We start from the raw sequence: 24,552 nt of genomic DNA, 5'->3' as shown, positions 1-24,552 counted from the left end.
TCTGTAGAACTGCTATTGAACACTTCTTAATCTGCAGCAGTTAAGAATGGATTTGCACTTTTCTTAACTGTCGCGCAGCTCTAGAAATCCACACTAAACTGCAGGTATTATGTAGGATTTGAGAAGTTTCTTGCTATCATGCAAAACAGTTCCTCTGCTAGTTAGAACAGTTTTAGAAGAAAAAACTGTCGGTAATGCATTGATAAATTGCCCCCACTATTACGGATTATTTGAGAAGTTTCTTATTATCATGCAGAACTGTCCCTGTGCTGGCTAGAACAGTTTAAGAACAAAAAACTGTCAGTAATGTTTTGATAAATCTGGCCCATCGAGAGGTCCGGGAAGTATCTATGGGATCCAGAGCCTTCCCTCTACATAGGTGAGTATGTAACTCTTTTTTCAGCTTGCTGGACATTTGCTTTAACCACTGTTGTGTTGATCAGTGTTCATGGATGAGTCATTTCAGAAAGACTTCATTGTAAGCCAATATTGTTTAGAACCTCCTGAGGCCACAAGTGTGAAGTCCTCAGCATGTCTGTTACTCATTTATTTATCTCTGCTTATCATGATTGTCAGAGAGACGTGCCGCTGAATAAGTGTGAATAAAATAAGAGGTCACCGCGGCGGCCATGATGAGGAAAAAAGTAATTTGGTCAAACTGTGAGAATAAAATGTAGATTCTCTAATGACCTAGAAATCACTTTCCTTGCAGATTACATTGTGTGGAAGTAAATCAATAAAGCATGACCATGTTCTCAATAAGACGAGGCTGCCTGTGTGACTTCTTGTTCTTTGTCGATTGCAGAGACCTTAATGGACACAAGAACAGCGACAGCGGAACTAGGCTGGACGGCAGCACCTTCTTCAGGGGTGAGTACTCTACCTGTCATCAATGTAATCCAAAATTCTAATGCTATGCATGGCTCTTCTCTTCTGAGCTACGGACAACGTTTTTTTATGAAGTCCATGATGGGCTAGAGTACTTTTTCAGAAGTCTCCTGGCAGAGCCCATTGTCTTTGAGCTCCCCCCACCCTACCATTTCCACGTCCCAGGTCCTCTTCATATTCAGTGAAAAAACAGGAAGCTCCCCCTGGTGGTGGTGCCACTGGCACGTGACCCAGAAATGCACCATCGTAAGTTCAAAACCATGCAAGCACAGCAAAAGCAAGCACTCCTCCTTGCCTGCACAGTTCAGAATAGCTGTGTGCTGCTTGGAGGAATTTTCAGAAGGTGTGGAAGTAACGAAGGATGGGGGGGGGGAGGGGGGGGGGGGCTGAGGACAGTAAGCAGTACCAGGACTCTTCTGAAAAGATAGTCTGGCCCACCATGTGCTTCATTTAATAGGTTTTCTCATGGTTCACTGGTACTTTAAATCCACTTGTCCATCCTATTTTGCTTCTAGAAAAGTGGTTAAATTTTACGTCCAATACAGGGGTGTGACTACAAATCATACCCCCCCCCCCAGTAAAATATTGATGCTCCTCCACCCCTTTGCTCCTCCGCTCTTAATTACCCCCACAGCCTGGAAGCTCATCTTCCTGGGGTCATATAACAAGTGTGGCCACCGTGATCCTCCATCCGTAACAAATGTGGGCAAAACACCTGATCTGGTAGATGTGGAAGATGGACTCCTGTAACGAGGGAGGAATCATAATTAGTTGTCCCGCCCCAGTCTCCGCACACAGCCTTGGACCCGCCCTGCTTCCTGCTCCCCTCGTTGCTATCCCAATGGTGCTGCCACTAAATGCCTGCCTTGCTTTTCTTCAGTACTGATAAATAAAAAGATTTGAGATAGAAGAAAACACCATTGTGATCTGAAAAATGAAAATACTGTCTGTCTTAAGGTGTCCACTAACAGTCCAATTTCTAGCGAAAAATCGTTCAGGCGATCAGAAATTCAGATAGGATTTTATAGGATTGGTTGTATATAATCTCTGTTGATGGACACAATCGATTACGAACGATTATAAAAACAATCGTCCGATTGCATTTTCGTCTAACCAAAATTTTCTTGTTGGTTGTGATAGATAGGAAGGAAAGATTGGTTAGTTGATGGTCTAGTGAACAATTCTTCTTCCAATCAGAATTATCTGATCACTCGAACGATTATTCGCTAGAAATTGGATCGTTAGTGGCCACCTTAAAGATGATAAAGTCTCCATGGTGTGCCTCACTGGAAGTGTGCTGAAGGCGTGACTGGAGGTGTGGTGGGGGCATGAGAGAGGAACAATGAGCAGCGCATGTGGGACTTTACATGGGGGAACGGTGCAAACAATGGGATCAACAGGGGGATCGGCAGCGCTGAGGTTGAGTAAATCTGCCCAGCGGATCACTTGTGCGTTGGGGGTTGCTGGCTGCTGGACACAGGACTAATTGTCGGCTGAGGCAGTTGTTATCGGCCGCCTCAGCTGACTAAAATCAGCCGTGTGTACGAGGCTTAAATCCCATATGTCAGAGGAGTACAGAAGAGTACAGTCTCCCTCTTTGCTAGCTGGATTCCCCTCTATCCCAGCATTACTACATAGTGTTCTCCCCAGAATTTTTTTCCAGGCGGGTGGCATGAAAAAGTAGCCGGGTGGCATCAAAAAGCAACCGGGTGGGGCAAGATGAGAGAATGCAGGGCTGGTGCTTCTGTGCGCAACCCTGCTTACAGCAGAGGAGGAGGTGAGCTGATATCAGCCGGGTGCTCACCAAAACTAGCTGGGTGGAGCACCCGCCTAAAAGAGCCTGGGGAGAGCACTGCTACATATGCATATGCAAGTAATTCCTATCTAGTGCTGCTGCCAAAAAAGATTATGTTACCTGGATCCCTGACAGTCTAGCTGAGATTTAATGTAATAAGCATAATCATTTGCAGATATTGGTTTCCACCTATTGTACAGGGGATCATTAACCATAAGAATAAATGTTTGTTAGGGAGTCTGGAGTTTAGATTTTGTTCTTAAGATATTTGACTTTGCATGATGAATGTTTTGGTAAATACTTCTCTTACAGGATGTACAGTATTAATAATGGATTCGTATACTTGGATCCAGAACAAGGAACCTTTGTACTCAAAAGGATTACCCTTTATGCATGAGTGTGGCCGTGCTGCATCCACGGGAACCTGCGCAGTAGCACAGAGTCATACCTGCATGAGCATCTCTCGCGCAGGTGTAGTACGGCAATGCTCTTGTATGAAGTGGAGCGCAGTCTTAATCACCAATCCGACTCTTGTAGGGTTTAATTTCGGGGTCCCAGCGAGCAATGGTGGGGGCCAGTAGGACACAGGAAGCCTCTGTAGAGACATCCTTCTTCTTAGGTAAGTATTGTTTTTTTAACCTTAGACTTGCTTTGGGTACACTTTAAGCTTTGTACACATGCTAGGTGGTTCTATAGGCGAGGCGGCCACTCAGGGATGTCTCTGCTGAGTACCTACCTTTTGTACAGCGGCCCTCAATTTCTCTCAAACTTTTGGCAAGCGATCAACCTGGTGGATAGTCTTGACAAAATGCAGGCCGAGGGAATTGTTCTCCTACTCAGCTCTGAGCTGCTCTGTCATGCACCACGCCATTGGCCCTCCTCCCACCCTCAAAGCGACAGATCCAAGACAGATCAGCTGATAACGGTTTACATTGACTCCCGATCCCTGAGGGCGACAGTCCTTGAACACATGTATCGCGGTCGCACTAGCGCTTTGCGAGCGTTACAATGTGCGTAACATTTTGCGCGCAAAAAATTGCATTCTGCGCGTGAAAATTCACATTAGTGCATGGAAAACGTTACGTGCATTATAACATGCGCTAAACGCTAGCACGATCGCGATATCAGTTATCACGGTTTAGTAAATGAAGCCCTATATGCGTTGCTTTGTGCATTTCAGCATAGCGATAAGCAAGGACTTGTCACTATTGCGCTGCATGGCAATGCATTTCAATAACACACTACTGCATGCATTTTTGCCAAAACACAGTTTGTCAGTGAATGGGACCAGCGCCATATCGGACAGGAGAAGAGAGCGATCTGCATTATTAATTTGGCTATCTGCACTGGCTAATTTAGCCATCTGCATTGGCTAATTTGAACAAGGCCTAAAGGTCCCCATTAACGATTGGGGTACAGATGCATACAGGTGCGCGATCACATGAGTGATGTTTGGCGATGCGCGGCGATAACTTCCAGCATGACGGATGAATCTATTAGGTCCCTGATTACTCCCACACAAAGTACCGAGATCGTTTGACCTCTCGTCCGCGCCCGTCGTGTGCCGTCGTGTGTTCTTGCTGGTAAGAGGAAGGATCGGGAGGCGTAGCTGTGAGGTTCCCCGATCCATCGTTAGGCAAGTATTTCGCTTTACTCCAGGAGCAGGCAGCAGGTGTAAGAAGGCATCTAGAATGATATGAGTGGCTATAGTATCTGTGCAGTCACTTTATACAACTAGCAGGCTGAATCCTTTGTGAATATGTGTGAATTGCAGCCATCCTGGTAGCCCTGACGTGAGTGTGATAGATGGAGCTCTCCCAGAGCACCGACCCCTGAAGACATTATGACAGATTACTGGGGGAAGGTCACTCAGCCCTGATGAGCTGTGGACACCGCACTGCATGCTGCCGTATTACAGGTCCACCTCTCAACAGGTCCGCTTCCCCATGGAATCTCTCCCACGCTCCATGAAACTTTACTGTTTTTTTATGATGAACATTAATGCGGAAGCAAATATTCATTTAATGGCACCATCATCTGCAAAAGATTGTGAGACTGGAAAGTTAATTCTGTGAGATGGATCGAGGTTAGAAAAGGGACGATAGAAACAGGTCCTTAACTTAGCAGAAGGCTAGAATAGAGACCATCGTTATCTCACACCACTGAGGAGAACTGCATAGTCTTATCTACTGACAGTGAAACATTATTAACATTCTTGTTGAGAAGCCACATATTCATGTAGAACTGTTGTGTACCTGAGGGTACGTCGTAGTCTAGGGCCAATGTTTTAGGGGGAAGCCAAATAACTTATTTGTATGTTTTTGGGAAGTGGGAGGAAATCAGAGTGCCCGGAGGAAACCCACGCAAACACTGGGAGGACATACAACACTCCTTGCAGGGTACTAAAAAAAAATTTACCTAAGAAGAGGGAAGCTTCTGGAACCTATAGATGCTTCCCACACCGTCCTCCAGTCCACCATCAACGGACACGTACCCCCCAAAGATTACCGACAAGAGCCTGTCTGTAGGAACCTCAGGGCCCCGCCCCTCTTCAAGCACAAGCATGGCCGTACTGCACCTGCACGAGCAAGGCCTTGTCTGCACAGTAAGTCCTCATTCACACTAGTGCGCTTTTGTCCGCTTTTCAGCAACACGTATCAATCTGTAACATTGCTGTGCTGATAAAAAGCGGACAGAAGCCCACTAGGTATGAATGAGGCCTAAGCCGTAACTGTTTGTGCATGAGCGACTCCATGATACGGCGCAGATGCAGGCATCTCTGAGGTTAAGGAGGGACCCCGGCAGTGACTTGGGGTTTGGAGGACAGCATGCCTCTGGAGGATCCAGAGCATTCCCTCTCCCTTAAGTATTTACTTTTTTAGGTAGTTTGACGCCTCAGGTTCTCTTTATGCTACAGAATTCACTGCAAGCTATCATGTAGCACTGTCCCCAGATGTTCATGGTGTCTCCTCTAGCATGGAGGAATGGAACATTTTAACCCAACTTCCACTGTTGTGGCCAACGGAACTTGAATACTGTGAACAGACTGTGTAGGTGAGTGCTCCTACTACTTGGAGGTGGTAAAATTGGACAATCAAAATTGGAGGTGTGTACCAGACTTAAGTCTAATTTATTGAAACACTCTCTGGTATATGGGTACTTTAAAGCCCATGACAGAATGTGATCCACCAGAGATATTTTAGTCAATCACACTTTTGTGCTGAGTAGACCCATTATCGGGGCCCAGGGAAGGAACGTACAGCCAAAGGACCATACATGGTCACAGCGGATGACAACCTTCTAATGTCTTCACGTTCCTTTGTTACTGATTCACAGCCCAGTCAGAATCTGCTAAGCATACTTATAAATACACTTACCCTTTAAATACAGTTGAGCCGTGGTAGCTCCCATATTACTGCGTTCACAGATTCACTTTAAGCAGATGTAAACTGACATGAAGGATGCTCCTCTATGGAGAGCCTGTCTGATCTATATCATGCAGCGGATGTCAGATGTCAGTGGAAGAAAGGGATGATTTGAGCTTATGATGGAATGATCAGAAGCCCTCGTGCTATAGGTCTGCCTCTCCGCTCATTGTCTGTCCCACCTCTATTGTACTCCCCCTTTCTGCCTCTCTCTCTCTTTACAGTTGAGATCTGTAATTAGGAAACATTAGCAGCCTGAAAGCAGCTTTCATACCTGAAACATTGGCAGTAAATGCACTCAGCAGCTCTCTTCCATGGCTGTTAATGTCAATTTTACGAAGTAATGAAGAACAAAACACCCTTAGGCACTTCAAACTGTTGTCCCCCCCCCCCCCCCCCCTCCACCACCACCACCTTTGTTTTAGTACAGTGCAAGTCTTTTCAGTAATGAACAATCTCCTTGTTTGCTCTTACAATTCAGGCTTTGTAGCACGCTGTGTCAGTTGACCTCCTGGATGTGTAGTACCAGCAAGGCTTGTTCTCAGCAGCCCGCTCCTCTATTATCCACTCATCAAGCCTCTGGATTGTATTTCCCAGGCCTGAGCCAGTCTCACTTCCCTACTACACTCTAATGAAGTCCTGGCATTGTCTTTCAGGTTCACATGCCAAGCCGCTGCTCCCATGACCTTTCACAGCTCCGACTATTCTCTGGCCAGACTCAGGCTGGTCATTTTTTTAACCTTTACTATATGAACTGTATCCACGTGGCTCAAAGTCAACAGTCATGTCCGGCAATCCATCTTTATTTCTCTCTGTTTAATGTTTCCATAATACAATATGCCATTGGTCAAAGTTATCCTAAGTACAATAAAATAAACTTCAAATTAACCAAAGTCAGAATTATGTATGTAAATAGAAATCTATTTACAGTAATTATTATTAAAGTACCGGTATTTAGATAGCGGCGACATATTCCGCAGTGCTGTACTGAGTATATTGTCTTGTCTCTTAACTGTCCCTCAGAGGAGCTCACTATCTAATCCCTACCATAGTAATTTGTAGAGCGAACGCTTTCTTTCCAGCGCAGGAGAGTTGGGCGCAGCTGGCGCCACCAATTGCTGGAAGCCAAATTATTTCATTCCCCACCATCCATGGCGGCCTGGAAGGGGAATAGTATTTAACATCGCCGGGAACTTGTGCAGGTGCAGGATCAGCCATACCGGCTGTATCATGCCCCCAAGTCTCCTGGTGGCGAGTCTCATACTCTTGTAGGGTATTGTGTATGCATGTGTATCATGTAGAGTAGTACGTATGTGTAGAGTATGTATCGTGCAGTGTATGTATTGTAGTAAACCCACTTAGGCACAGGGATAACATACAAACTCTGTGCAGATAGTGCCCTGGCTGGGATGCAAACCAGGGACCCCAGTGCTGCAAGGCAAGAGTACTAACCACTATGCCACCATGCTTCCCATATCTTGTGTTGTGTATCTCCCAAATGAATGGCAGCTGAGAGTGCAAGCTGAGCCCATTGTTCCCTTACTCACTCCACCCATGTGACGCCGCTCCATCAGGTGCCATGCTGGCCCCTCCTTCTCCCTCCATAGCAACAGAATGCGCTGCTAGTCCTTTGTACAGCGCTCTGCTCCATTTCATATCAGCTAAAGCTGCGTATACACGTCTAATCATTTCATCTACAAATCCATCAAGTGTACAGGTGTTACCAGCTTGCAGCTGGGATGTCCCTGATATCTGTTGTTCCTGCAGTGCAGTGCTGCTTAAGTGCCCCCGCTCCCCACCTTCCCCTCCCTCAGACCCTACACTCGTCCTTGCGTATCTCAATAGGGTCTTAAAGTGAACCTGAACTCAGAACTTCCTCTCTGCTCTAAAAGATAAGCAACAACATAATAACCTTTAAAGAAAAAACATTTCTTTGTTACATCTGATACAAGTCCTGCAATAAATCTGCAGTGTGTCTACTTCCTGCTTTCATGGAAACAGACATAGGGTTAACATCTTGTGTTTACAAATTTGGTGCTCTGCCTAGACAGCCAGCTGCCACAGCTGAGAGATCGAATTACAGTGGTGATTAGTCACAGAATTAGTCAGGCTAAACTCATACAGGGTACTTTTCTCTATGCTTTCCTTCTCTCCTGTGCAAGAGTTTAGGTCCACTTTAATGAACAGATCCATAGCGATGGTCCCCATTGTTTTCTGTTTTCCTCCGGTACACAAGACCCTCCCCCGCCCTCCTTCCACGTCCCCACTTCCTCAGCATGCCTGTGTTCAGGTGATGTGCAGCCAGTCAACAGAAAGTCTGTAACCAAGCGATCAGACTAGCTGCACTGAAGAAGAGTTTAAAGAAAACCTGAACTGAAAATCAAAAGTCAAAATAAACATACACATGTCATACTTACCTCCCGTTCAGTCTACTCATCAATCTCTTTCTCCTCTCCTGTGTCCTGTTCACTAATATCAATGGAATTTTCTGTCCTCCATTTTGAAAATGGCCATTACCCCATAACCGCTTCCTGGTCAGCACACTGTTAAACTGTAATATCGCCCACTTGAGCCATAGAGAATCATGGACATTACCTTGCACATTCAGTTGTAACTGACAGCAGCTGATATATAACTGTCAGAAACTGGTATATTTCAGTTCTGAAAAAATATTGTCAGAACTGGAAGTGATCGCTGTAAGAAGAAAATGGTGAGCTTCTGAGAGGAACTGACGGTAAGGTAAGTATGTAATATTCATTTGCAGCTACATCATGTGTTTATTTTAAATAATTTTACTCGCTACAGGTTCCCTCTAGGCCTGTTTCACATCTAACAACGCGTGCATTCTCCTGCACGCGTTTTACTAGCCTGCGGCTGTCGTCGGGAATGTGCGGTGCGACTCTGAGTAACGGCGGTAGTATCAATTAACCCGACGGGGAAATGCTGATTCCCGGCGATAAAATGCGCCTGGGTGTGTCGTACCGCAACGCACCAAAACGCAGCGTCGGGTGTGAAAGGTAAAATGAAAGTCTATGAACTTTCCTTTTACCTTCGTTAACGCAAAGTATAGACTTTGCGTTAAAACGCTGAAAAGGGGCTCTGGTGTGAAAGAGCCCTTAATGAATTATAAAGGACGCATTAAATAAATGGTGTTTTTCTGTCCATTATGTTCCTGGCGTTGTTGAATTGGCACGGTACAGCCTGGGACAGCTGACTAGACCAGTGCTCTTTGTAGTTTAATAAGGTTTTATGAGCAGGATGAGCAATTGAGCAATGCGGCTCCAGTAACAGGTCACATGGATAACATCCTACTTAAAGCTCGGCAGGTTCAGCCAGCATTATATGCTGAGATCTGTGTGAGGAAGGCTTTGTTTGCCAGGCCTGTGACAGTAACACAGGGATCCCTACAGAGATGAAACACGCTCTGCTCAGCTTCAGAGGACATCAGAGAGTAAGAGAGAGCATCATAATCAGGAAGCCGAGACACAGATCATTCTTTTACTGCCTGGGAGGTTCATTAGGATTACAGTGGCATTTAAAGCAGCATCTAAGCTTTTCCTCGCAACCCTCCTCCCCCACAGTCTGCTAGCAGGGCCTCACTGATTGGGCAACAGGGATATGTAATGATTGGGTTGTTCCAGTGTATGCTGGGTAATAATAAAAAATAATTTTCATGTTGCATCTTTCTATCTATCATAGTTATCCTCTGTAAAATGTGTCTGCAAAGCAACGTTTTGGAATTTGTACTAGAGAGTTAAAGTGAACCAAGCTCCATTTTTAGTACTCATTTTTTAGCATCTCAATAGCACAATAAAAATGTATGTCAATAATGCGGCTGATTGCTAAACAAAACTAAATTTGACCTCTTCTTTTTACATTTGAAAATTTAGCAGAGGCTTTTCACCCTACTTCCACAGCCTGGGACCACAGACATTTTAGGCAGATCAGAACTGATGTAATTATTTTATTGCACACATTAGCAGAGAGCAAACAAAAGATTTTATCAGTGGGGGTGGGGAGTGGCTTACAACACCGTACTTCAAAGACTTTAGAGAAGTAACAGATGCTATCTTTACACCTTCCGCTGGATAAATAGGCAGCTAGAGGGGGGAAAATGGCAGCTCATATGTGTACATTTAAAAAAGTTGCGGTCAAATTTGGGCGTGATTTACTGGCAAAATTAAAAGTAGTGGTTATTTAGAATAATTGATAAATAATGGTATTTGTAGTATAAAATCGTTAATTACAATTATTACCGGTGTTAACGACATTGATTAACCAAATATATAGTGTTTTAAAACAGATTGGAGTTAATAACAAAAATATATTAACGTTAAATATCGTAATGTAATTCAACAATACACCTTATCCCTACCCTACTCTCACACAGAACCCTCCCTTGGTGGTGCCTAACCCTAACCAGTCCCCTGGTGGTGCCTAACCCTAACCCCCCATGATGGTGCCTAACCCTTACCAACCCTCATGTTGGTGCCTAACCCTAACTATACCTAACCCTACTCTCATACAGAACCCTCCCTGTACTTATCGCTGACCCCTAGACCCCACTGGTGGTGTCTAACCCTAAAACACCCCTGGTGGTGCCTAACACTAAATCTCCCCTGGTGGTGCCTAACCTTAAATCTCCCCTGGTGGTGCCTAACCCTAAAACTCCCCTGGTGGTGCCTAACCCGTAAAACACCCTGATGGTGCCTAACCCGAAAAACCCCCTGGTGGTGCCTAACCCTAAAACCCCCCTGATGGTGCCTAACCACCCCCGGTGATGCCTAACCCTAACCACTTCCCCAAAAATCGTAATAAATATACACAGTATCAGACAATGAAAGTCTAGATTTAGTTTCACAAACCTCTAGTCATCAATCATACTTTTATCGTTTTACGTCAAATTTTGATATTTCGCAACGGCGCCCAAGTGATTAATCTTACTGAAAAATACAGCATTCCTATCTATCTAGTTACTCTACCCTGCATAATACATGGATCATTGGAGTGTACTCAGTGACAGTACAGGGGATGAGTGGATGCCTGAAATGTAACTTCCTGCTGTGTGCAGAATTCTGGGTAAGCCGAGGACAAATGACAGAAAGCTAGAGATGAGAGTTTGGGGAAGTCCTCTTTTCCAAACTCTATATAGTTGCCATAGTTTTCAGAAGTTTACGCTGACATTTTGTTGAATTTTACCAATATTAGAAAGTGGTAGCAGCTGCAAAGTGAAATGGAAATATAATACTTGAATGCATTTGCAGCAGACCTAAACTCAGAACTTCCTCTCTGCTCGAAAAAGATAAGCAACAGCGTAATAACCGTTAAAGAAAACATTTCTTTGTTACAGTTGATACAAATTCTGCAATTAATCTGCAGTGAGTCTGCACTCACCTAAATTATTATTAGGAACACCATACTAATACGGAGTTTGCCCCCTTTCGCCTTCAGAACTGCCTTAACCCTCCTGGCGGTTTGCAAAAAAATCGCCAGGGGGCAGCAAATCTTTTTTTTTAAATTTTTTTTTTTTTTTTCATGTAGCGAGACAAAGTCTCACTACATGATAGCCGCTGCTCAGCGGCATCCCCCCAGCCCCTCCGATCGCCGCCGGCGATCGGAGATCCGGAGATCCCGTTCAAAGAACGGGATCTCCTGGAGGGCTTCCCCCGTCGCCATGGCGACGGGCGGGATGACGTCACCGACGTCATCGACGTCGTGACGTCAGAGGGGACTCCGATCTGCCCCATAGCGCTGCCTGGCACTGATTGGCCAGGCAGCGCACGGGGTCTGAGGGGGGGGGAGGCCGCGGCAAGAGGAATTGCGGCGGATCGGCGGGTAGCGGCGGCGATCGGGCACTGCACGCAGCTAGCAAAGTGCTAGCTGCGTGCAGCAAAAAAAAAATTATGCAAATCGGCCCAGCGGGGCCTGAGCGGTGCCTTCCGGCGGCATAGCCCGAACTCAGTTCGGGCTTACCGCCAGGAAGGTTAATTCTACGTGGCATTGATTCAACAAGGTGCTGAAAGCATTCTTTAGAAATGTTGGCCAATATTGATAGGATAGCATCTGGCAGTTGATGGAGATTTGTGGGATGCACATCCAGGGCATGAAGCTCCTGTTCCATCACATCCCAAAGATGCTCTATTGGGTTGCGATCTGGTGACTGTGGGGGCCATTTTAGTACAGTGAACTCATTGTCATGTTCAAGAAACCAATCTGAAATGATTCAAGCTTTGTGACATGGTGCATTATCCTGCTGGAAGTAGCCATCACAGGATGGGTACATGGTGGTCATGAAGGGATGGACATGGTCAGAAACAATGCTCAGGTTGCCTGTGGCATTTAAACAATGCCAAATTGGCACTAAGGGGTCTAAAGTGTGCCAAGAAAACATCCCCCACACCATTACACCACCACCACCAGCCTGCACAGTGGTAACAAGGCATGATGGATCCATGTTCTCATTCTGTTTACACCAAATTCTGACTCTATCGAGACTCATCAGTAGAGTTGGGCCGAACGGTTCGCCTGCGAACGGTTCCATGCGAACTTCAGTGGTTCGCGTTTGCGTCCCGCAGGCGAACTTTTGCGGAAGTTCGGTTCGCCCCATAATGCACAATGAGGGTCAACTTTGACCCTCTACATCACAGTCAGCAGGCCCAGTGTAGCCAATTAGGCTACACTAGCCCCTGGAGCCACTCCCCCCCTAATAAAAGGCAGGCAGCGGCGGCCATTACGCTCACTCGTGTGCCTGCGTTAGTGAGAGTAGGGCGAGCTGCTGCAGACTGTCTCTCATAGGGAAAGATTAGTTAGGCTTAGCTTGTTCCTGGCTGCATACCTGTTCTGTTCAGTGAGCCCACCATACCTGTTCTGTTCAGTGAGCCCACTGGATACCTGCATACCTGTTCTGTGAACCCACCACTGCATACCTGTTCTGTGAACCCACCACTGCATACCTGTTCAGTGAACCTGCCACTGCATACCTGTTCTGTGAACCCAGCAATGCATACCTGTTCTGTGAACCCACCAATTCATACCTGTTCTGTGAACCCACCACTGCATACCTGTACTGTGAACCCACCACTGCATACCTGTTCAGTGAACCCACCACTGCATACCTGTTCAGTGAACCCGCCACTGTATACCTGTTCAGTGAACCTGCCACTGCATACCTGTTCTGTGAACCCACCACTGCATACCTGTTCTGTTCAGTGAACCCGCCACTGCATACCTGTTCTGTACATCAGCCAGGCGACCATATGGGCTGTAAAGCCACCAAAACCTGCACTCTCGCCATGGTGCGCACCAGTCCAGCACGGCCGTCACTACACAAACAGCTGTTTGCGGTGCGTTACACGGTGAGTTTGGTGTGCCAGTGTGAAGCAGTACCTTAATTACACTACCTGATTGATGTATACACATGCAAGATGTTTGAAAGCACTTTAGGCCTGTCATTTAGCATTCAATGTGATTTCTGCCCTTAAAACGCTGCTTTGCGTCAAATCCAGATTTTTCCCGGGGACTTTTGGCATGCATCCCACTCCTCCACCTGGGGGTCCAGGTGTTAGATCCCTTGAAACATCTATTCCATCACTTTTGTGGCCAGCATAATTTTTTTTTTCAAAGTTCGCATCCCCGTTGAAGTCTACTGCGGTTCGCGATCTTTTACGCGAACCGAACCTTACGCGGAAGTTCGCGAACCCGGTTCGCGAACCTAAAATCGGAGGTTCGGCCCCACTCTACTCATCAGACCAGGCAACATTTTTCCAGTCTTCAACTGTCCAATTTTGGTGAGCTCGTGCAAATTGTAGCCTCTTTTTCCCATTTGTAATGGAGATGAGTGGTACCCCGTGGAGTCTTCTGCTGTTGTAGCCCGTCTGCCTCAAGGTTGTGGCATCACAAATGCTTTGCTGCATACCTCGGTTGTAACGAGTGGTTATTTCAGTCAACGTTGCTCTTCTATCAGCTTGAATCTGTTGGCCCATTCTCCTCTGACCTCTAGCAACAAGGCATTTTCGCCTACAGGCCTGGATGTTTTCCCTTTTCACACCATTCTTTGTAAACCCTAGAAATGGTTGTGCGTGAAAATCCCAGTAACTGAGCAGATTGTGAAATACTCAGACCGGCTCATCTGGCACCAACAACCATGCCACACTCAAAATTGCTTAAATCACCTTTCTTTCCCATTCTGACATTCAGTTTGGAGTTCAGGAGATTGTCTTGACCAGGACCACACCCTTAAATGCATTGAGGCAACCGCCATGTGATTGGTGGATTAAATAATTGCATTAATGAGAAATTGAACAGGTGTTCCTAATAATCCTTTAGGTGAGTCTATTTCCTGCTTTAATGGAAGCAGACATCGGGTTAAAGTGAACCTCCAGACTAAAAATCTACTCAGCAGCACTGAAAAGGATTGGTGTTTCTTTATCAGGTTCACAGCATCAGAACTTTGTTTTTCATACCCTAGCCTATTTTTTAGCTGCTAAGAAGCTAAGCTTCGCCCCATCAAAGAAAACTGCCCAGGTATTTTTCCCCTGATGCTGTGCAAAGCATGATGGAATTTCTGATGTTGTTGTTTTCGTTGCCTAGCAGCTGGGAGGAGTGATCAGGACACAGGACAGTTGGAACTGTGTGTCATGCTCCCTGTCACCTCCTTTCAACCAAAAAGATGGCTGTCCTCATGAAATCACAAACATTTGCCTGTTCTTTTAAAACAGGGTGGGTAAGAGATTATATTACCTATCTATTTTAATTAATATAACTAATGTAACCTAATGACAGCATGTTTGTTTAGGCTGAAGTTCCTCTTTAACATTCTGTGTTTACAAATTAGCTGCCCTGCCGAGGCAGCCAGCTAACACAGCTAAGAGATCAAATTACAGTTGTGATTAGTCACATTTGAGGGGGAATTAGACAGGCTGAACTCTCTAAATACATACAGGGTGCAAATCTTTGTTTTCCTTCTGTCCTGTGCAGGAGTTCAGGTCCACTTTAATGATAAAATAGCTTGTTTATTGATTATGTTATATATGATAACTAACTTAGGACATTCCCCTTCAACCTCTGGTACTACTTACTTAATATAGCCTGAAAACACACTGCCTATGGATATATTGGGCTTGATTCACAAAGCAGTGCTAACCTACTTAGCACGTCTAAAGTCTTTAGACGTGCTAACCAGGGTGCTAAGTAGGTTAGCACCGGATTTCTCAATCAGGTCGCGCGCAAAGTTTTTGCGCGCAAAGTTTTACGCGCGCAAAGTCCTGTGCGCGCGCTAAGTTCCATAGGCTTTAATGGGCACTTCGCACGGTGCGCCCTGCGCTCTGTGCAGTGCGCGCGTAAAACTTTACGCGCATAAAGTTTTGCGCGCGAAAAGCTGGTTTAGACGTGCTAAGGGGGTTTTCACAGGCGTGCTAACAGTTAGCACCGCTTTGTGAATCAAGCCCTATGTATACTACCTATTGCTTTAGATTGTAAGCTCGCAAGGGCAGGGCTCTCTCACCTTTTTTGTCTTGGCATTTTATTCATCATGTCACATTATGTACCCCTTGCATGTTTCTTACTTTGTACAGTGCCATGGAGTATGTTGGTGCTTTAAAAATCAATGATGATGATATGATTATTATATACAATCTTGTCCTGCAATGTTCACACTCCTCATACTTTCCCTGCAGGTGGCAGTGCATGGAAATCCAAGTATTGATAGCACAATCAAATGTTGGTGGCATGATTGGTAAGGTGGCCATACATTAGGTGACTTGGTGGCCGATCGACCATCTGATTCGATTATTATAACCGGAATAGGATGAAAATCGGTGCAACTAAGTGCATGCCCAATCGGCGATGTAACCAGTTTCGGGCTGAAAGTTACTATAAAAAGTTTAGCCAATCCTACCTAATGAAATACCATTGTCCCTGCGTCCCTGTGTCCATGCTTTTGCGCTACTGTACACGTGTAGCACAGGTGGCCGTTGGGACAGGAGGAGGACGAGGCCAGGGGGGCGGGTGTGTGCGCGCGGAGCGGGGGTGGTGTTTGTGAGGGCGGTGGCTGTCACGGGTGGGAGGGGAGGGGGGTTGTGAGAGTCTATTTTTAAACGGGCTTAGGTCTGCTAGTATTAAATAAATAAGCATGACAGACTTTTCTTTTATCTATGGCTATAACTTGGGCTGTGCTGTTTGTAGTTACTCTATTAGCACCATGGACAGCAACACTGCCTTATTCTGCTGAATTGTAGCATTCTCAGGGGAAACAACCTGAATTCTCTCTCCGCTTTCACATAGTGGGGATGGTTACTATCATACTAATTCTGCCATTTAGCTGTGAAAAACTTTCCTAGATTAAACAAAGCATGAAATACCCTCGGGAATAAATGGAAGACACTTTTCTTACTAGCTCAGTTGTTGTTCACATTATTAATGTCATTGTTACTATTTGAAACTGAACTCCCAGCAAACATAATATTTCATCTTTCAAATGTAGATGTTATCAGTAATATAAAAACACAAGTCTTACATCAAACACTGCTGCAGTTTTATATAACTAAATGCAGAACGCAGGGCTGCCTGAGGCTGCAGGGCTTTTATGTGCCTCAAGTCAAGCCTCCCTTACTTATACAGACATTACAAAACTACTCTATATAGCCATAATGTATGATGCTCCGCCCCTGGTGTAATGCTCCACCCCCATTGCATCGCACTACAGGCAACTACATTTATATGACCCTGCAGCAGAGCGCACCTACAGGGTCATATGCATAATGCACCCCACCCCCCGCATGCCCCTTGCTGCGTATCGTATTTCCTGCTAGAGTTGGGCCGAACGGTTCGCCTGCGAACGGTTCCATGCGAACTTTCGTGGTTCGCGTTCGCGTCCCGCAGGCGAACTTTTGCGGAAGTTCGGTTCGCCCCATAATGCACCATGAGGGTCAACTTTGACCCTCTACATCACAGTCAGCAGGCCCAGTGTAGCCAATTAGGCTACACTAGCCCCTGGAGCCACTCCCCCCCTACTAAAAGGCAGGCAGCGGTGACCATTACGGTCACTCGTGTGCCTGCATTAGTGAGAGTAGGGCGAGCTGCTGCACACTCTCTCTCATAGGGAAAGATTAGTTAGGCTTAGCTTGTCCCTGGCTGCATACCTGTTCTGTGAACCCACCACTGCATACCTGTACTTTGAACCTACCACTGCATACCTGTACTGTGAACCCACCACTGCATACCTGTTCTGTGAACCCACCACTGCATACCTGTTATGTGAACCCACCACTGCATACCTGTTCTGTGAACCCACCACTGCATACCTGTTCTGTGAACCCACCACTGCATACCTGTTCTGTGAACCCACCACTGCATACCTGTTCAGTAAACCCACCACTGCATACCTGTTCTGTGAACCCACCACTGCATACCTGTTCAGTGAACCCACCACTGCATACCTGTACTGTTCAGTGAACCCGCCACTGTATACCTGTTCTGTTCAGTGAACAGTTTGGTGTGTCAGTGTGAAGCAGTACCTTAATTACACTACCTGATTGATGTATACACATGCAAGATGTTTTAAATCACTTTAGGCCTGTCATTTAGCATTCAATATGATTTCTGCCCTTAAAACGCTGCTTTGCGTCAAATCCAGATTTTTCCCGGGGACTTTTGGCGTGTATCCCACTCCGCCATGCCCCCCTCCAGGTGTTAGACCCCTTGAAACATCTTTTCCATCACTTTTGTGGCCAGCATACATTTTTTTTTTCAAAGTTCGCATCCCCATTGAAGTCTATTGCGGTTCGCGAACTTTAACGCGAACCGAACCTTTCGCAAACCTAAAATCGGAGGTTCGGCCCAACTCTATTTCCTGCTTCACAGGAAGTACGTCACTGGGTTTCCTGTTGCATTCATTTGATTTCACGCATGCGCACCACGGCCGCCAGCAAATGAAAAAACCAATGTCTGCGTACCCCATTGACTTATATGCATTCCGATTGGGCGGCAGCTGATTGGGAACTTCCGGCGCAATGCGGTAAGTGTGCTAGGACCTATTGCCTTGCATTGTCATTGCGTTACCCTGCGGTAAAACTGGGTAACGCAATGCACACTTGCAAGGAAAGTGTAAAAGGGGCCTCAGTCTTTGTGTAGCTACCTGAGCTTTGCATGGCCTATTGTTTAAGGTGGCCACACACCATACAATTTTTTAAATATCTGTTCAGTTCAAGAATAGCAATCAATTTATCAAATCGAAAACAAAGAAAAGCTCTCGATTTTTTTTTGGGACAACCTATAGAAATTATGGAATTGGTGAAAAATTGGATCTTTTAATTGTGAGGTGCATGGCCACCTTTAGACCCTACATATAGCCTGAGATAGGAGTAACAGATGAGGTGGCACTTCCTGATGGAGGCACTGCATGGAACTTGGTAGTTTTAGAAAGTTAGACAAGGAGACAGGTTTACTTAACAGTTGAAAAAAAAAACAATAGCTGAGCCTATTATAAAGGCATCTGTCTCTCAATCCCAGCCTTCATTATGTGCGGTACGCCATCGGTTTGGAATGAACGCTGACAAGATGCGGCCTTTACTTAATGATACGTGTGCTGCGCCGAGCAGTGACAGCTGAATAACAGCAGTAGGTGTTACCATGGTTACCATAGGAGCTGGGAAGAGAGTATCCAGTTCTCAATGGGGCAATAGATGGGAGGTGGTGGCAGGGGGGCTTGTAGATTGTAAAGGAGTTGTATTTAACCGAACACAAAGGAAAACAATCCAGAAGAAAAAATATATGATGCGTACACCCAGCTGAACCGCAGTCGTCACAAAGAGCCTGCCTTATGTAACTGAGCGCGAGGGGGCAGAGCATCGTGTTGTACAATGAATCGAGTTTTTCGTCGGCTCCAAACTGTAAAACCAGCACAAAGAAATGAAGGTGAGAGTAAAGCTTACAGCAAGCAGTTTTGCATGTTTCAAACAGACCGAAGAATATGAACGAAAATAGGACTTCACTTAAAGAGAACCCAAGGTGGGTTTGAAGAATATTATCTGCATACAGAGGCTGGATCTGCCTATACAGCCCAGCCTCTGTTGCTATCCCAAACCCCCCAAAGGTCCCCCTGCACTCTGCAATCCCTCATAAATCACAGCCACGCTGCTGACACACAGCTTGTCAGAGCTGGCTGTGTTTATCTCTATAGTGTCAGTCTGCTGCTCTCCAAACCTCCTGCAGAACTCCAGTCCCCGCCTGCATCCCGTCCCTCCCTGCTGATTGGAGGGAAGGGACAGGGGCAGGGACCGGAGCTATGCAGGAGGCGGGGGAGCAGCTGAGACTGACACTACAGATGTAAACACAGCCTCACAGCACGGCTGTGATTTATGAGGGATTGCAGAGTGCAGGGGGACCTTAGTGGGGTTTGGGATAGCAACAGAGGCTGGGCTGTAAAGGCAGATCCAGCCTCTGTATGCAGATAACATTCTTTAAACACACCTCGGGTTCTCTTTAAAATTCATACTTCATTATGAAAAATTGGGCAAACAAAATTGATGCAGAAGCGAAACTGTGGCCAACAGCAACCAATTGATTTCTTTGTCATACCAAGAAGGAAATCTGATTGGTTATTAAAGTGGGATAAAACTGACATAACATTCAATAAAAATGTGTTTTTCTACTTTGTATTACCCATACAGTTACCATATTTTCTTTTGTGCACAAGTAATATTGTTTGTGCACAAATTACAAGGCCCCAAAGTACAGTGTATCTGCTCTGAAAGCTGCATTTGCACTTTCTCGCATAGCTGCTGTTTTTATATATTAAAATCTATCTAGCGATCACGTCTCAGCTGCACACATACTAGAAGCAGAGAGAGCTCAGTGTCAGCACTTTGCTAATGTTTACTAAATATATCTGACAAAGGAATGTAAACAAACAATAATGTTATCACCTCTTTGGATGTGGCTAGAATCCTGAAGCAAGGAGCTTTCCACTGAAGAGCAAAGTGCTGTGTTTAACTGTTTGTATTTTGAATGCTGTTCTGCTACATTTTTTGTGGTAGTATGTTTAACCACCCTGGCGTTCTGATTAAATCGCCAGGGTGGCTGCGGGAGGGTTTTTTTTAAATAAAAAAAAAACTATTTCATGCAGCCAACTGAAAGTTGGCTGCATGAAAGCCCACTAGAGGGCGCTCCGGAGGCGATCTTCCGATCGCCTCCGGCGCCCAGAATAAACAAGGAAGGCCGCAATGAGCGGCCTTCCTTGTTTTGCTTATATCGTCGCCATAGCGACGAGCGGAGTGACGTCATCGACGTCAGCCGACGTCCTGACGTCAGCCGCCTCCGATCCAGCCCTTAGCGCTGGCCGGAACTTTTTGTTCCGGCTGCGCAGGGCTCAGGCGGCTAGGGGGGCCCTCTTTCGCCGCTGCTCGCGGCGAATCGCCGCAGAGCGGCGGCGATCAGGCAGCACACGCGGCTGGCAAAGTGCCGGCTGCGTGTGCTGCTTTTTATTTCATTGAAATCGGCCCAGCAGGGCCTGAGCGGCAGCCGCTGGCGGTGTTGGACGAGCTGAGCTCGTCCAGACCGCTCAGCTGGTTAAAGAGAAACTCCGACCAAGAATTGAACTTTATCCCAATCAGTAGCTGATACCCCCTTTTACATGAGAAATCTATTCCTTTTCACAAACAGACCATCAGGGGGCGCTATATGACTAATATTGTGGTGAAACCCCCCCACAAGAAGCTCTGAGTACCGTGGTACTTCTGGCAGTTTCCTGTCTGTGAACCTTGTTGCATTGTGGGAAATAGCTGTTTACAGCTGTTTCCAACTGCCAAAAAAACATGCAGCAACTACATCACCTGCCAACAGTAAAAATGTCACCATGTAATAAATGTCCGAATGTAAATCGGGCATTTAAAAGATTTTACAATGGGCAAACACTGACTAAATCATTGATACATAATTATTGTAAAAATGAAGCACTTTTTTATTAAATTATTTTCCTATTTAAAGGGAACCCGAGGTGAGAGGTATATGGAGGCTGCTGTATTTATTTCCTTTTAAACCATGCCAGTTGCCGGGCTGCCCTCCTGATTCTGCGTCTCTAATACTTTTAGCCATAGACCTTGAACAAGCATGCAGCAGATCAGGTGCTCTGACTAGGCTGACTCAGGTTTTACTGGATTCACCATATGCTTGTTCCAGGGTTTTACTCAGACACTACTTATGCTAGAGGATCAACAGGGCTGCCATGCAACTGGCATTGTTTGCAAGGAAATAAATATGGCAGCCTCCATATAACTCTCACCTCGGGTTTCCTTTAAGGCTGTAAATAATCTTTTAGAGCAAAGTCAAAATGTAGAGTTTTATACCATTTTATGGACTACAGCTCCTCTACTGTACTACGGTGCTATGGTGTAATGTTGCCTTTTACAGGTACAATTTCTACTAAGTAATCATATTTTCAATTATACAGATCAAATTGTGTGAAACGATAGAAGAAGGTGGGCTCAATCGATCCTAAATGATTGCAGGATGGATTATTTAATGATTTTATAGAAAGTAAGAATATTCACTAAAAAGTCCTCTGGGTATTATTCCATTAGCCGGGCGCAACCACTAGGTGGCGTTAATTACTATTCCCCCTCCAAGCCGCCATGGATAGTAGGGCAAGATGTAACTCTGCTGCTGGTTGCACCCGGCTAAGGGAAAAGAACCGCCCTCTGTTATTGGGCACCTGGTTCATGCGGCATCTGCGGTAACGGCTTGCGGCACCTCTTTTAGCCCATGCTAAATGCTTTCCTGTTTCAAGCAAATAAGCATTCGGCATCAGTTACCGGCGTTTCATCGTCGCATCTCGTTTTGAGCCTCCTAGAGGGACACAGAGTTGCTGAACATAGCCGATACTGAACGCTACACGTAGTATCCAGGACAAGACAATCGGAATCTAGCATGGCATTTACACGAATGACGCAAAAAGCTGTAATCGTTGTTTAAAAAGCACTTCCATTTAGTTGAATGGACAGGGCTTGATTACTTTTGAATGCCGCCACTGCCACGTTTAGACGCAGTGTGCACCAGCCCTAAGACTTGTCAGCACTCCTCTAGTAATAAATCATTAGCTCCAATATTGGTGACCTGTGATGAGTTTTCCCAGTACAATTAGACAGGGGCAGGTTTATCATTTCAGCTGCTGAGGGCCAGCTGCTGTCATACATCTTTTCCTCACTTCCCATTTTCTTTATACAGAAACCCCTCCCTGCTTAGCCTCTGACCAGGTGGTTAAATCTGCAGCTTCCTGTCTGGTGGTGCTGAGTGACCTCGTGATGTCATGACAACACATCCCATGCTGGGCCTCACTCACTGTGAACCCCGTACATCTTCAACCAGACCATTAGCAGTGTGGGGGAGGCTTTGTCCGAAATGTCAATTAGGTGGTCCCCTTCCCCCATCACCCTTCCAAACACGTAGCTAGGGATCTCCAGCATGAAATAATAATCAATGAAAATGAATGATGTGCTTTAGGCTGGCTGTCCCCCTAAGGCCACAGCGCCGGGTCATAGGTGTGCCTTCATCGCAAATAATATGTCTTTTTTTTTTGGCACCGTACACGCTCCATTAATTTCCTTCAAATGAAATTTCAATTACATTTTCCTGGTTTCCTGTTCAGCAAGTTAATTTCGGATCACTGCTATTCTTTAATATGCTTCCGTCTTTCAGTGTTTCTGGCAATGGGATGGATGCTTTTCAGCAGAAACAGAAATACCAAATATATTTCATCGGGTGGCCCCCAAAGTAGTTGACAGTATGTAATCTAATTTCTCTATTAAAGCAAATCTGTAGTGATAAAAACATCAGATACTTACCTATAGAGAGGGAAAGCTTAGGATCCTATATAGAACCTTCCCTGTCCCTCTTGGTCTCCTCATTCTAGAGCTGTCCCCTGATGAAGAACTTGTGTCACCAAGTGCCCCACGTGAAGACAGTCCACTCCGTACTGCGCATGCGTGAGTGCATGCTCCCGCATGTGCAGTATGGAGCCACCTGTCTTCTGGAGACCTCAGAGACACGAGTGCTCTCTAATCTTCTGAGGGTCCCTGAGGGACGTATTCCAGCAGTTGGTTAAATACATACAATAGGGGTGACATCCCTTGAACAAGGGATCCGAGAGGGGGCAGGAAAGACTCAATAGGATCGAGAGTCATCCTTCTCCATAGGTAAGTATCAGACTTTTTTTTAATAGGTTCAGTTTTACCTTAAATAGAATTCTACTTCAGATTAGTGACGAGCAAAAATGCAAATATTCTTTTCACACAAATTTTCATAAAAGTACTAGAAAATTTGATTTTTGAAAATCATTTTACAAGTTCTGAGAAAATACCATGAATGCCTGCAAATTCCACAAATGTATTTTTGCAGAAACAGCACGTTTGGGAAAATTACTTTATAGACATACTCAGGGGGTTGTCTGATATATTGCTAGTGAGAAGGTTCCTGGGTCAATTGCATTGCATGGAATCATGGGAGTCCTTCTATGAAGTGAAAAGAAATTAGTTCCTGTTTAATTTTTCATTAGCAAGCACATTTCAATTGTAGCCCTTATTTTCCATGAAAGAAAATTTGAATTTTTACTTTTTATAATCATTTTTAGCCCCGTAAGATTATTTGAAATTTTTTTTTTCCAAAAATAGCATTTATGAGGTGAATATTCAAGCACAGCACTGCTTCAGATAACCCAACAGGCAGGTGAAGGCTTAATGCTTACAGTGGCTGACTTATTACTGCAAATACATACAGAAATCAGAAATAGATCACCCAGCTGTGTGACTCCATATCGCCTACATGCCCCCAATCTTCCCGTGCGCCTGCATAGCCCGTGCCCATGACATAAATGATATGTGACATTATTTAGTGGGCCATGGATAATCATTTGTAGATTGAAGTCTTAGTTTCCCATAATAGCAGATAATTAGCCAGCTACATATACATATAATTATATGGCTAGCAGCCGACAAGTTTTTCACGGCACTAATGAGCTCCGACAAAGAAGACAGTGCCACGGTGTTGGCTAATCTTATTATCCAGCAATTGTCATCATTATCCACGTTTTGACATTATCAAACTTTACATTTAAATGCAAATGCATCCTCAATTACTTTATATTAGCCCATTTAAATATTACCCATGATTCCCTCATTAGGTTCCGCACTGTAGCATAAAGGAGGAGAATGCTTGATTTCTGATATTAACCAGAAGGACTAATATAGTTTATATGTTTTTTTCATTCTTTCCATGAATTATTGGTTTCTTCCAGGAGCAGATAATAAAAATGTGTGTGATGGTGACAACACACAATATAAAATGATCCAATTGTATGGCAATTCGAGAAAAATCAGTTGTATATAAAAAGCTTTTTTTTTAAATTTGTTTGAGAAATCTGATCAAATTTCCATTTTCTTTTTTGACAAAAGAAGA

At 45.1% G+C, this 24,552-nt stretch overlaps 1 protein-coding gene across 6 annotated transcripts in view; it reads left to right on the top strand.

Annotated features, from left to right (window-relative positions):
* The window catches only part of EPHB1 (EPH receptor B1), a 436,698-nt gene that overhangs the window by 142,979 nt on the left and 269,167 nt on the right, over positions 1–24,552 (top strand). For 5 of the 6 annotated variants that reach the window (XR_011031350.1, XM_068280414.1, XM_068280411.1 and 2 more), the window contains exon 2: positions 806–870. Coding sequence is in view for 5 of the 6 variants with exons in the window: in XM_068280414.1 (XP_068136515.1) it covers positions 806–870 (65 nt within the window). In the remaining variant the exon portion in view is untranslated. Of the gene's footprint in view, positions 1–805; positions 871–18,944; positions 19,021–24,552 lie in introns of those variants that run through there. The other variant, XM_068280415.1, reaches the window with a different exon arrangement.

Source organism: Hyperolius riggenbachi, chromosome 4, assembly GCF_040937935.1.
Source record: "Hyperolius riggenbachi isolate aHypRig1 chromosome 4, aHypRig1.pri, whole genome shotgun sequence".
NCBI lineage: Eukaryota > Metazoa > Chordata > Amphibia > Anura > Hyperoliidae > Hyperolius > Hyperolius riggenbachi.
This window is presented reverse-complemented; position numbering and strand designations above follow the sequence as displayed.